We start from the raw sequence: 15,168 nt of genomic DNA on the forward strand, positions 1-15,168 counted from the left end.
AATCTAACTGGGGTGACCTACATCCCAAGCGAGTATGCTATAAAGGGACCTAAAAGTTATGAGGTGTAGCAAGCTGCTGCTCATTTTGTGTAATCAACCTTAAGGTGGCTTGATTTGATGCTGGAGGTCTGACCATATTTACTGGATAGAGTCTGGAAGTAAAAAAGGCAGAGGAATGTCTATCTTCCTGCAATTAGTGCATGACTCGGGGTGTAAGAATTAGAACACTGGCATGGGCTGTAGTGCACATGCACAGAGGAAGAAGAGTAGGTGCCCTGGGAACTTTTATTGCAGTAATTTAGATACCAACTGTGTGTAGGTGCCTACAGAACTTGGTGGCACCTCAGCAGTTCTGTGAATCCTAGTGGGATCTGATTCTGGGAGTTAGTCATCAAAAGCAGATTAAGTCCTCTTGTCGATCTAGCCCTAAATACTTACATATTTTTATGTTATAATAATCAGTATTCAGCTATAAGCCAACATACTTCTGTTCACATACTTCCACAGTCAATTAAATTTGTTGCTGCAGAGTTTTAATACAAAGCCAAACAATGACTTACCAGTTGGTACATGGCAAATTGCTCCTTGTAGAAGTCTTTCACAATTAGCACTTTCCCACTGTCCATTAATATCAATATAAACACAGCTGCCCAGTGACTGAGACTCCTCGTCTCCCCAAAAGGTAAACAAAGACTTTGTACCATCTGACCACTCAAAATTAAGCCCGCTCTGCCAAAACAAATTTAGGATTATTTCTCTTTTTCAGTTACTATAACATAAGTGGCTTCTTTTTTTTCTGCTATCTTTCCATGGGCTGGCAAATCTGGTGTTTCCTCTTCCAAAACAGGGTCCTAACTAAATGATGCAGACATAGTCCCAAAGATCATTACTATATCATTCTGTGAAATCCTCATAAACTACTAACTGAACTCCTGTGGCAACTGACCATGAATAAGGTCATTATCTGGAGCATAAGCATACCAAGAATGAAGCTAAAGCCACTTCAGTGGTAAGCTTACAAAAGCTTTTTTGCCTGTGAATATTCTTCTCTCTGCCTTTAAGCTTCCTTTCAGTGTTGGGACTCTGGCATGTCACCGGTGTCGCATCACGCAGTGCTGACCCCACACTGACTACAGCTGATTTTAATGAAGCTTCTATGTTGGGTGACAACTAGAGATGAGCCAAAGCTGCATAGTTGGGTTTTGCTTCAGGATCTGAACTTCCCCCAATTACACAGGTACTCAACTTGAGGTTTTTGTTGCAAGTTCATCTCTGTTTACCAATTACAAGTGAATTGGCATTTCCTTTTTTTTTTTTTACAGCTTGTTGCCTTGTTACTGTAAAAACTAATCTACAATATCACATTCATACACACAGACTCCATTACGTACATCTGAGGTAGACAGCCCAATCCAGTGGGCATATCCTAGTCTGTTTACAATAACAGTGAGGAAGGCTTGGTGATACTGATCTGTAATGCTGACCAATTCAGTTCCATTCGTCAGGCAGGTTTTTAAAGCAGCAAACCAAGTCATATTTCCACGTATTAATTTATATGTTCTGCTTCCATATTCTAAAATATCTGGTACTGGATACATCTCAGATGCATCTATGGCATGACTGGACATATCTGCAACAATCAGAAAAAAAGACAAAATATCAAGTATTTCTAGTATCAAATATTTTCCTTTAATAGACAAGGGTTTAATACATTAACAGTTCTCAAAGCAGCATGGCTATCCTTGAAAACAAATGTAAAAATCCCAAATCTGTTAGACTTCCCTGAGATAATATCAATACACACGATGCACTTGTGCACACACACAACACATGGCTCTTGTCTGAAATCACAGCAAGGTCAAAGATTGAATGGCCATGGAAAATGAATAGATTCAGTACACAGAGAGGAAAGCTTTCTATCAACTTTCAAACTTTGAATTTCAAAAAGAATTCAAATGGGAACTAATGCCAGTGGGTCTCAATCCCATATACTCAGACAGAAACATGAACCAGCTTGGTGATTCTGTTTTACAGTGATGTTTTCAGTGCAAATTCATTACCTACCTGTTTAATGGGGATCACCCTTATCTCCCACTGGACCGAGTAGCTGGAGCAATCCAAAGATTTGTTTATCTGCTTATCGTGGTAAGACAACCATGGTTTTTAATTGTAAAAAAATAGATACTTTGCACACCATGAGTAAGATATATATACAACTGTGAAGTCTATCTTTCCAAGGAGAGAAAATTATGCATGAGCAATCTCAAAGTCAAAGATGAGTCCAAATAGTACAAAGACTAAGGGATGACTTCAAAAAGTAGCTGTAAAGAGCATCACGTAGCCTATGTAGTATCTCACTGATTTTGTCAAATGGATAAAATGGTAACAGAATCAGAGGAGAGAGAGAAGACCAACTGCAAAAAACTAAAAAAAACTTATAAGCCAAATCTGTTGGTAGGAAGAATTTAAAATCAGAAAAATGTGAATAATAGGGAATTATTTAAGAACTCGCTATTGAATACCTACAACCAAGGAAGAAGATGAAAATGCCAACTTGTTTAGGAGAGAAATAAAAGCAGCTATAAAAATAAAAACATTAATATAAAACAAGTAGCATTTGTGAATGTCATTAGTATAAAACAAGTGGAAGAAAGGTGTGATGCTGTATGTAATATATAGGACACTTTATTATATTTTTGATACTGATACTATAAAATAGCAAGAAATCTGACTGGGTAAGTGTGTGAGGTATATAGGAAAATGTTATAATTTGCTAAATATGATAATCTTGTTTATATTTTTGAATCACATTTGTGTGATAAGTTACAGATATAACATATATATCTATATTTCCAAATTTGTGCTGTGTTTCTGAGTGACACCCTGTGACAGCGAGACAAAGCTAATTCCCAAAATGACTGGCAGGAGGCACCATGCTGGTCAGCCAAACCCCATGATATACCCCCAGACAGATTGGCATCAGCATTGTCTAGCCTGTTTGATGGCACATCAAGGGTTAACTTTTTACAATGAGCCCATTGAAAGAAAGTAGGAGATACACCTAATGAGTCAGCCAGGTATGTAGTGTGTTTATGGCCTGAAGTCTAAGTCTATGTCTACACTGCACTTCTTTTGCGCAAAAGCCTATGGAAATGAAGCATGGATTAGCATATTGCTGAGCTTCATTTGCATAATTGATTAGGAGCCGTTTTTGCACGAGAGGCTTTTGTGCAAAATGGAGCTGTGTAGATGGCTTTTTTTTGAGCAAAACCCCCGCTCATGCACAAGAGCCGTTCTTCCTGAAAAAATGAGGAAAACCGTCTCTTGCGCAAGAGGGGTTTTTTGCGCGAAAAGGAGACAGCTACACAGCTCCTTTTTGTGCAAAAGCCTCTTGCTCAAAAATGGCCACTAATTAATTATGCAAATGAAGCATGGCAATATGCTAATCCATGCTTCATTTGCATAGGCTTTTGCACAAGAGTGGTTCAGTGTAGACTTAGCCTAAGACTCTTCCATGCTGTGTGCTGTAAAGCTTGTGTTTGGGACACAAGTACAAACTACAGGACAAAAGAATATAAAAGGCCATCCAATCTGTAACTGGATTTCAAAGGGTCTTGAGAACCAGCAAACTCCCCAATACTGCTAAGAACCTGATATATGGACTTTGAAGTCTCTGTATGTATCTGAGTGCTTTATCATATAACAATCCGCTTCTTGTTCTCTCTCTCTCTCTCTCTCTCTCTCTCTCTCTCTTTCTAATAAATCTTAAGTTTTAGGCAGGCTGGCAGTGTGGTATTTTGGGGTAAGATCCAAACTAACATTGACTAGTAATGTGACTGATCCTTTTGGTACAGTGAGTTTTTAAATAACTTCTCACTGTATTAGACCTAGTGCTGATTAGGAGTCAGAGAACTGGAATACGATAAGGGGGGGGAGGGCTCTGTGATTTTTTTAAAGTTTCTTGACAACCAGTGTGTGGGATCAGAAGCACAGTTTGTGACTGGTTGGTGAGTTTAACTTCAGTGTTAACTATCCGTTTTGGAAATATCTACTCCCTCTTTTTCAGTATGCCCTGACCTTAGCATTCTCAGTGAGGGCTGCCCCAAGCATCCTAGGTCACGAAAGGGGATAATAGTTTATATTAATGAATGTAAATCAGAATCCCAGTCAAGATAATGGAGCAACTAATATGGGACTCAATTTACAATATTTTAAAAGGGGGTAATAAAATTAGTGCCTATCAACATGGACTTTTATGGAACATAGATCCTGTCAAACTAGCTTGATTTTTTAATGTGCTTGTAAGTTTTGTTGATAAAGGTAAAGGTTGATATAATACTTAGACTTCTATAAGGCATTTGATCTATTATCACATGATACTTTGATTAAACAACTAGGACAATACAAAATTAACATCTGACCTGGGGAAAAACTCCAGGTCAAATGTATATTTCTAAAGTTTATCTTTTTTTCACTAAGAAAAGTTGGTCCATCAAAAGGTATTACCTCAGCCATCTTATCTCTCTAATAAAATTAACACGTTAAAAGGATTAAAAGCTGGCTAAATGATAGGTCTCAAAAAGTAATTGTAAATAGGGAATCAAATGGGAGTATTTCTAATGGGGTCCCATGGGGATCCATACTATGCTATTTAACATTTGTATTAATTACCTGGAAGAAAACAAAAATACGACTGATAAAATTTGCAGATTATACAAAGATTGGGCAGTGTTGAATAATGAAGACACGTTACTGCTACAGAGAGATCTGGATCTCTTGGGCATAAGTAAATAACATCTATTTCAATACGACTAAATGTAAATGTATACATGTTTACATCTAGGAACAAAGAATATAGGGCATAACTTATGAGATGAGGGACTCTCTTTTGGGAAGTGATAGCTCTGAATAAAGGTGTAAGGTTCCAGGTAGATAACCAACTGAACATGAGCTCTTAGTGCAATATTGTGGCCAAAAGGGCTAATGCAATCCTTGGACACATAAATGGGAATCCTAAGTATGAACAAAGATGTAATTTTACCTCTGGATTTGGCACTGGTGTGACTGCTGCTGGAACACCAAGTCTAATTCTCCTCAATTCAAGAAGGATGTTCTTTAATTGCAGTGGATTCAAAGAGCCAGAAGAATGAAAAGGATTAGACAACACAACTCAAGAGAATGACTGACTCAAGGAGCTCAATCTATTTAATTTTAACTAAGAGAGTTAGGAGGCAATTTGATTACAGTCTGTAAGTATCTACATTAGGAAAAAATATTTAGTAGTGGGTTCTTCAATCTAGCAGAGAAAAGTAAAACATGGTCTAATACAGGCAGCTTTGTTAACTTAGCTCCAGCTCTGTTTAATGTTAAAGTGAAAGGATGGAATATTGCAATGCATGGTGATGTTAGTATTAGGTAAAGCCTTGTAATAGATAAAAAGAAGTTTAATGTTGAAAGACTCTGTAACTTTGTTAAAGTGACTAGAAATACCCTTTGTTCTATGCTGCAGTTGTGTAAACGTGTTGTTTGTGTGAATGAGAACGATAAGATTTTAGGAGAGATAAATGTGAAGATCGCTACATGATCAGATGGTCAGAGGAGGGGCCAAAGACTCAGAAGCATCAAATAATTATCAACTAAGCTAAAGCACACTGAAGACGCAAACTGGACTGAGGCAGATTGACGAACCCTGAAGGGTAGGATGAACCCCTTAATAGAGAACCGATAACAACATTTTCTGGAAGACAACAACGGGTCATCAGCACACTGATACCAGATGACTGAGAACAACTTCCAGATTAACATATGTCGCAGAAAGACTAATTGTGATGCTGAGTGACTGATTAAGGCCTGACAAGGCAAAATGCATAGACTCACATGGAAGGAAAATCCTCCAAAGGATGGGGTGTCTTGTATGATTCTTCGGGTTCCGTCCTGCTACAACTATGGAGCATCAGTCCAGATTGAGAAGAACCCAGCACCTTCATCGTACTCAACCTATCTGGCCAATTGGTTGGGCCGAGCAACAGGCTGGTAACTATTCCATCAACAGGACGAGCGCGTGCGCGTGTGTGTGTGTGTGTGAGAATGCATATGCTGCTTTGTTATATTATCAATAAATGCAGCGTGTTGCCTTATCCCCTGAAAAAGATCCTGTATGCTTCTTTTAGGCATAACAATGGGGCTCAATATGCAGCCTGCAGGTAGGATCCTTTGAACATGGCCTCCACTGGGAATACACTTCACAATGGCAAGTCAACATAATGGTCTTCTGTTGATATGCGTTTTAGTAGTTAAATTCCTGGACTGTCATTGCTCATTAAACGTGCTGTCATATGCGTGGAAATCAGGTAAATATTGCATTTTTTTAATATCAGCAGAACTGACTTAAATGGGGACTGCATGTTGTGTAGTCTTGCCTTAATCTTTGTATTCATGCCCATAAGTGTGAAAGAAGCTATATATATTTACCTGTATGTGCAACCACACTTAAGTTGCAGCCCTCAGCATGTGCTGTGACTATCATTGTGGCCCCTTGCAAAGTTGAGTAGCCCCGATCTAATTGTTAGAAGTTAAAGCTAGATATTTTCAGACTGGAAATAAGATGCAAAATTTTAACAGTGAGTAATTAACCACTGGAACAATTTACCAAGGGTTGTGGTGGATTCTTCACCATTCCCAATTTTTGCAGAAGTTCTATGCCTATATTATACAGAAGGTCAGACTAGAAGATTGCAGTGATTCCTATTGGCTTTGGAATCAATGGGTGAAAAAACTATATTAGGTCATCTAATCTATCTTCCTGTTTATATGGACTGTTCTCTACAGTACTTTACAGGTCTTTTCCAGTTTTACAGGTCTCACACTGTATCTCATTGTCAGTAGTTTCTTGTGATGCTTAGTGTAAATTTCATACAATTACTTCAAGATATGAATCACCCATAATACCCAATTCTCCCTACGATCTAAGATATGCAATATATAGTCAGAAGAAGAAAAAAACAAAGATATTACTCTTGGTATTATTCATCTACTAATGTTTCTATATACAAAATATTACAGATAAGTTAGGCTGTTGATGTAAAACCATGTAAGAGGTCATATATATTACATTCCAGGGATGATAGATATAGTTTAATTGAATAATTGTGTAACCGCATGAAATCTTAGCGGCTACACAACTATTCAATAGTCTCTGGAGGAGGAGCTGGCAGCTAGTGCACTCCCAGCCTCACTCCTTGGTAGCCCCCTGCACCCTATACTGCTTCCTCTATATCAGAGGCAGCAGTGCAGGATGGAAGGCAGGAGTCGGTCAATGAGCAGAGTCAGTTTAAAAACTAGTTCCCCATGCAGATCGACTGCCTGCTGCCCTGTGCTGCTGCCTCTAATAAAGAGACAGCAGCATGCGGTAGCAGCAGCCCCTGTCTGTGGAGGGTCCAAACTCCCCATGGATAGAGGCTGGTCCACGGAAGCAGCTCCTATTCTCAGGGAGTTTGGACTCCCCCATGGACAGGGGCTGCTGCCATAAACCAGCCTCTGTCTGCGGTGGGCCCAGGTTTGCCATGGACAGAGGCTGCTCCATGGGATGCCGGAGCAGCCTCTATCTGTGGGGAGCTTCATGGCAGCCTCCCCTAAACCACCCTCATGCTGCTACTGCTGATAGAGGCAGCAGCGCGATGAGGAGGTGGCAGCAAAGAGCTTGCATTGGCTCTTGCCTATCCCACCTTGCTGCCTCTGTAGAAGACAGCAAGGGGGCGGGCAGGTGGGTCTGTGGAGCTGGCACGTGAGGGGAGCATGTTTGAAAGCCAGCTTCCTGCACGTGTGTGCTCAGCCTGCCCCCCTCACCCTCTGCACTGTTGACACTCTATTAGAAGCCAGCTCCTCACGGGCACCAGAGGCAGCAAGGGGAGGGGAGTCCATGTAGTCAACAAGATTAACCAATAAGCCAAGGCTTATCGGTTGATTGTGTAGTTGACTACATGTTGACATCCCTATTACATTCCTTGGTTTATAAAGACTTTATACATCATTAAACAGCTGAGACAACAGAAAGTGAGTAAGTTAAATAACAATGAAGAGGGCTGAGGGGGAGAGCAAAACAGAAACAAATCCTTACCTTGAGACTTTTGGCAGATAAAGCCATAATTTTTCTCACAGCTTTCTAAGTACCATTTTCCCGTAAAATGAAAATTAGGGTTATTTGAGACCAAGGTACACAATGAAACTTGTTCTTGAATATTAACACCGTCATATTCCTGACCCTGTAATAAATGTATATCGAGATAATGATAAACACTGCCTGAAAATAAATAGATAATTCTTAACTGATTAAAATAAAAATAATTAAGAGAGAAAATACATGGAATATTAATTAACTGACAGTCACTAAACATGAACTTTCCAATATACATTATCATAATTAAAGATTGAAACATCATAATGAAAAATGTGCATAATTAAGTTGGAAGAATTTGAAATCAGAACTAAATATTTTTCTGTGCATAAAGCAATATTCTGCTTAGTACCCTTTATGAAAATTTTGGTTCCCCAGTCTCTCTGGAATAAATGTAAAAAACCTGATTAACACTTGGTATGCTTCCAATTTTATGCCTGTCAATAGCTGTAACATGGAGAGGGGACGACTTCAACAATTTGGTAAGTGATCTATGATATTAATGGCAGGAATGTGGAGTTTGAGAAGAGTTTGGGTACAGGAGGGAGCTCTGGATAAGAGATTTGGGTGCAGGAGAGAGTGTGAGTTCTGGGAGGGAATTTGGGTTCAGGAAGGGGCTATGATCTGAGGTATGGGGACAGAGAGGGCAAGATCATGGAGGAAGTTTGGGTGCAGGAGGGGGTTGTGACCTGGGGCAGAGGGTTGGGGTGCATGAGTGAGGTGCCTGGTGCAGGTTCTGGTCGGGAGGTGCTTACTGTAGATGGTTCCTGATTGGCAGCCCAGAGGGACTCTCAGGCAGGCTCCCTGTCTGCCATGGCTTCATATGTCACTCAAAGCAGCTGGCTACTGGGGCCAGCATGTGTCTCTCTGTATGGTGCACCCCATGGGGAGAAAAGGTAGCTGGTCTCTGTGGCTACGGCTACACTGCCGGTTTTTTGCGGAAGAAGATATGCAAATCACGCTTGTATTTGCATATCTTCTTCCAATTATTTTTACAGAAGAGGTTTTGCAGCTATTTGGCCCTGTGTAGACGGGGCCAAATGTTGCAAAAAAACCAACAACCCCTCTTTCACAAAATCCTGTAAACCTCGATTTACGAGGAATAAGGGGTTTTGTGAAAGAGAGGTTTTTTGTGACACTTGGCCACGTCTACACGTGATTTGCATATTTTCTTCCACAAAAAGAAACGGCAGTGTAGCCGTAGCCTGTGTGCTGCATGCATCCACAAGCACTGCCCCTGCAACTCCCATTGTCCAGAAACCCACCAAGGGTGGCTGTGAGGATACTACTGGGGGTGGGGAGAGGGTGTGGAGACCCACCCCCACTCCAAGGGGTATGCAGTGCAGAGAGACACAAGCTGGCCCCAGGGTTGTGGCAGCCAAGGAGCCTGCTGGGATGTGGCAGGCTATATCTAAATGTTTGGCAGGCCAGATTTTGCCCACCTGTGCTGTAGTAGTAAATGATGCAATGTGTGTGTCTGCCTGATTGGTGGTGTAAATCAAATAGCTAGATATCTACAGAGAATAATTTTTGCCCATATCTAACTGGACCTATGAAACTGAGCCCCCAGTTTTGAGGACATGCAAAAATGAACTCAGGTTGAACCTGTCAAAATCAGGACATATCCTTTAAAAAAATCACTGATTAATATGTACAAAGCAACACCTCCTCACAAATATATTTCAAAAAACTTACTTGAGCTGCTTCAACTGGAGACCAATTGGAATATACTTTCGGTTGTTCATTCACCCATTTGTCATAATCATCACTCTGCAGACCTATCCAAACACTAGTCCTCTGTCCATACAGATTCATTGTTATGAAAGCTGAAAAAAGAAAGGAATGGATTTTAAGACACAATTTAATATAAGCTATCTAGCCACAATAAGCACATTTTTAAAAAAGGATAAACTTTATTACCAACTAATGCCCTTATTAGTTACTGCCCTTATTAGAAGGAAAGAACATTTGCAGCATCTCATTTCCATCTAATCTTAAATGTACTGGTACTGTTTGCAGAGGCGCTATTTCAGATTTTGGTAGTGGGAGGGAGGGATCTGTCCATGCTGTGATGAGGAGGGGAGAGAGTGAAAGCTTGGGAGGGGCAGACTAAGGACAGAGGCTTCAACAGTGTTACTGAGCATGCTCTGTAAAAGCCACGCACCAAATGGAGAGGGCGGGAAGCCAACCCCATCCGCCCTCCCCCCACATGCATCATCTCTATCCAGGGGCAACCGAGGTACTGGAAAACTCTAGTTTTTGGCATACAACTTAGCAGTTAGCTGATAGGAGCACTGTATCTAATTCCTATATATAAAAAAGAAAATTAAATAAATATTAGACCCACTCATCTCTAACACTAACATATTCTGACATTGTAGCAAGTCACTTACGGGACGGGACACAGGTTAGCCTTAAAATTTTAATGTATATTCTTACTTTGTTACTAACTTTATGGAGACAGATAGACCCTGTCAGGACTCCTAAGGCATGTCTACACTACAGAGTAACAAGGCGAGCATCCACACAGCAAGCGCATTATTTCAAAATTGTTTTGAAATAATGGGCTTGCTGTAGAGAAATAATAACCCCTCATTCTATGAGGAATAATGCCTGTTTTGAAATTGATATTTCGAAATAGGGTGAATTTGGATGCTCAACTGTGCTTATTTCAAAATACTTAGCCTCCAGAGCGTCTCACAGCTACCTTGGTGGCATCTTTCTCTACATCCTTCAAAACTCTATAACTTCCCTTCTCCTGCAGGGTTTAAATTGCACCAGGAGTTGCAGCAGGAAGTCTAATAGCTGGTGACTGCTTTGCAGCAGGTCCAGTTCCATGGTGGAAGTGCTGTCACGTCCGCAAGGGCAACCAGAGCACATGGTGTGAGTTTGCCATCCGTCCAGGAGGTAGGCAATGGAGAAGAGTGTGAGACACGATTGCAGAGGCGAGCCCGTTTAAGCATGAACCTCAGGAAGCAGCTACCAGAAGTGACTGCTGTCCTGATGCCCTGCCCGGAGTGCTTCTGGGGGGCTTTAAATGCAATCACAGTGTGGACTGATATAAATCTGCGCTATTTCACTGGGGATTTGTAGTGTGGATGCACTATTTCAAAATAAACGCGTAGTGTAGACATAGCCCTCGGCTCTATCTCAGCTCTGGATGAGGAATGGGGACTAATCGGTTATAGCAAGACAGCAGATACATTTAGCTCTATATAAGAATATCAGAATGGCCATATTGGGTCAGACCAAAGGTCCTTCTAGCTCAGTATCCTGTCTGCTGACAGTGTCCAATGCTAGGTGCTTCCAAAGGAATAAACAGAAAAGGCAATCATCATGATCCATCCCGTCACCCATTCCCAGCTTCCGGCAAACAGAAGCTAGGGACACCATCTCTGCCCATTCTGGCTAGCAGCCAATGATGGCTACTCCTTGAACTTATTTTGTTCTTATTGGAACTCTGTTATAGTCTGAGCTTTTCCGCCATTTCCTGGAAAAGAGTTCCACAAGTTGATTGTGGAAAAATTATTTATTTTGTTTGTTTTAAATCTGCTGCCTATACATTTAATTGGGTCAGCTTCTTGAGTTATGTTAGTGAAGAAATTAATAACATTTCTTATTCTGTCTTTCCACACCATTCATGATTTTCTAGACATCTAATCTATCCCCCTGCAAACCTTTAGTCATTTATTTCCAAGGTGAAAAGTTCCAGTTTTGTTTATCTCTTATATGGAAGCTGTTCCTTACCCCCTAATCATTTCTGTTGTCCTTTCTGTACCATTTCCAAATACAATATATCTGGGTTTTTTAGATGGGGTGACCAGATCTGTATACAATATTTAAGATGTGGGAATACCATGACTTTATATAGAGGCAATATTTTTGTCTTCTTATCTATTCCTCTAATAATTCCCAATATTCTGTTAGTTTTTTATTTTTTTGACTGCCACTGCACATTGAACAGATGTTTTTTGGGGAACTATCCACAGTGATTTCAAGATCTCTTTCCTGAGTGATAACAGCTATTTTGTATCTATAGTTAGGATTATATTTTCACATGTGCATTAGTTTGTACTTATCAACACTGAATTCCATCTGCCCTCATGTTGCCCAGTCACCCAATTTTGTGAAATCCCTTTGTAGCTCTTTGCAGTCAGCTATGGATTAGTCCCTGTTCACCCCTTTTTCAAGAACATTTGTAAATTTAACACAGTAATCCAAATGCAAATCCCAGCAGCATAATACTCATTCCTACTCTTCCCCCCCTTTCTTTTAAGTGGAGTACCAGCAATGTTTTCAGGATGATCCAATGATCCTTCAATTACTGGAATGCTCAATCTTTTGCTATTCTTAATCACCCTATCTTCATGTATCGAGGGTGCTAGTTTTTCATCATTATCACTATTTTTAATTAAGTAGATTTTACAATATTATAATGTTGTATTCCTAATACAGGAAATTTAAAAAGCAGTTTTTGAAAAATATATTTTTCTGTCTTTGGCATTTCTAATTCATGCATCACCTTAGTATGTAAGCACAAACTGTTGGGCAAACAATAACTAATTCTTAAAACACACTTCTGAAGAATACAAGGAAATATTATACCCATTTGAAAAACTGAAGAATGGAGATTTTAAAAGCATTGTTCAAAGTCACTTGAGAGAGCTATTAGTATAGCCATGTTTGAAATGTAAGTGTTCTTCATTCACAGTCCTGTAATTAAGACTATACTTTACTTCTTAATAAAACAAATACAATTTTATCTTTATTGCAATGCAATACAGTATGATCTGTAATGTACCTTGTTCTGCTTCATTTTCAATAGAAGCAAGTGACCCCTTCTGTTCACTGCAGAAAGTTTGGGCAGAGTACCAGTTCCTCAGATGGTCTGGATTCTTTGGAATTTGTATCAAGAAGCACTATTTTCCAACAACAGAAAATACTTATTTTATCTATAATCTAGATTTTAAAATTAGTTTGGTGATTGTTAAAGTTACTACAGTCTTCTGATTACCCATGAAATAAGTACAACAAGGGCAATGGCACACCATTGTGTTTGAACCCTAAGCAAGAATGAGAATCATTTCAAAGGGAGATAGGGCAGGTCAATGTCCATGCTCTTTCCATATCTAGGCCTCTCTTGAGTTTTCATTCTTATTAACATTCAGAAAGGGTACATCTACACAGCAGCATTATTTCAGAATCATGTGCATCTACACTACATGCCTTTATTTTGAAATAATGTCGAGCTGGAGGACTTACTCCGACCCATGGCAACCCTCACTTCACAGGTGTAAGGGAAGTCTAAGGATAAGTGTTCTTCCTTCAACTTCCTGCTGGGTAGACAGCACCAAAAACTGAATTAAGCTATTTCGACTTAAGCTACTAAGTTGATGCAGCTGAAGTTGCGTAGCTTAATTTGACTTTAGCCATGCCGTGTAGACGTATCCTAAGAGTGAAAAATCAAGATCAGAGTCAAGAATACTGTGATGTGGACATTTGTCTAGCAAGAACTAGACTGAAGCCATCAAATCATACAGGCCATTAAAAAAATAAACATTTATTTACATAAGCAAATCTCTTCTACATTCTTGGCATTAATTTTCAGTCACAATTGATCAGGATGAGATTCTATACTTTTTAAAGTTGAAATGTTTCTTGGGCCAAATTTACCCCTGAAGCCAATAGAGTTTAACCAGGAATGAGTCCAACTGTCTGTCCTGGGATTACAGAAACCATAGGGTTAATATAAACCAAAAGATACCAACTCTAGAGTTTGAATAGATTTCAGTTTATAATCTGTTCTGAACATTATTGTAACATGTACAAGAAAGAGTGTGACAGTTTTTGAAGTAAAAATACAGGGGCTCCCTTTATCACAGTCTTGTCACATTGGAATAATATTTTAGGAGATAAAACCCTTCTTAGTGCACATGCCTTAATTGGGCCATGGGATACGGAAAAGGTTAAGGCCCCAATCCTGCAGACACTGAACATATGTGACACAAAAACACAAGTACAGGCAGTCCCCGGGTTACGTACAAGATAGGGACTGTAGGTTTGTTCTTAAGTTGAATTTGTATGTAAGTCGGAACTGGTACATATTGTAGGGGAAACTCTAGCCAAACATTTCTCCAGAGCTCAGTTTTATTCTCCCACACTTCACTTCCCTCAGTCCTTTATTCTCAAACTGAGGTGTCTGCTGAGAAAAGCCGCTCCGCATCTCCCTGGTCTGCTGGGGGGCGGGGGAGGGGGGCGCTAGCTTCGCGTCTCCCTGGTCTGCTGGGGGGAAGCAGCTAGTGCAGGGTTGCCTCACCCCGTTTGTAAGTAGGGATCCGATGTAAGTCGGATCCATGTAACCCGGGGACTGCCTATACAGTGAAGTCCCTATCATCCAACCTAAACGGGACTGACACATAGTTGGATTACTGAATATGTCGGATAATACGGACTCTACGGTAGAGAGCAACGGAACAGCTGATGCCGCTCCTGCCGGGACAAAACGTCCCCAGCAGAGCAGCATCACCTGTTCTGTTGTTCTCTAGGAGCAGCTGCTGCCGCTCCTGCTGGGACGCTTCCAGGCAAGAGCAACAGCAGCTTCTCCTAGAGAGCAAGGGAACAGCTGATGCCGCTCCTGCCGGGGACATCCCCCACAGGAGTGGCATCAGCTGTTCCGTTGCTCTGTAGGAGAAGCTACTGCCACTCCTGTCAGGGCTGCTTCATCTCTGGCAGGAGCGGCAGCAGCTGCTCCTAGAGAGCAACAGGGCAGCAAGCGGTCCTGGCCCGCGCTGTATCCGACTTTGTCCCCGGGAGCTGCAGGGACGGATAAAGCAGAGTGTCAGATTACTGGGTGTCGGTTAATCCGGACTCCACTGTAACTTCATATGCAGGCATACCCATTTTACTCAACAAAATCATAACATTTTATAACTTAATGGAACTATTTGTGTACATAAGTACTGATCAGCATAAGCATTTGCAGAATTTGGGCCTAT

At 40.5% G+C, this 15,168-nt stretch overlaps 1 protein-coding gene across 3 annotated transcripts in view; it reads right to left on the reverse strand.

Annotated features, from left to right (window-relative positions):
- PLA2R1 (phospholipase A2 receptor 1) overlaps positions 1–15,168 on the reverse strand; it is a 109,898-nt gene that overhangs the window by 32,998 nt on the left and 61,732 nt on the right. For all 3 annotated transcript variants that reach the window (XR_016350040.1, XM_089779735.1, XM_006111649.5), the window contains exons 21-25: positions 12,975–13,092; positions 9,869–9,999; positions 8,117–8,261; positions 1,392–1,630; positions 561–729 (exon numbers count right to left, since the gene is read on the reverse strand). Coding sequence is in view for 2 of the 3 variants with exons in the window: in XM_089779735.1 (XP_089635861.1) it covers positions 561–729; positions 1,392–1,630; positions 8,117–8,261; positions 9,869–9,999; positions 12,975–13,092 (802 nt within the window). In the remaining variant the exon portion in view is untranslated. The remainder of the gene's footprint in view (positions 1–560; positions 730–1,391; positions 1,631–8,116; positions 8,262–9,868; positions 10,000–12,974; positions 13,093–15,168) is intronic.

This window comes from Pelodiscus sinensis, chromosome 7 (assembly GCF_052426305.1).
Source record: "Pelodiscus sinensis isolate ZL-2025 chromosome 7, ASM5242630v1, whole genome shotgun sequence".
Lineage (NCBI taxonomy): Eukaryota > Metazoa > Chordata > Testudines > Trionychidae > Pelodiscus > Pelodiscus sinensis.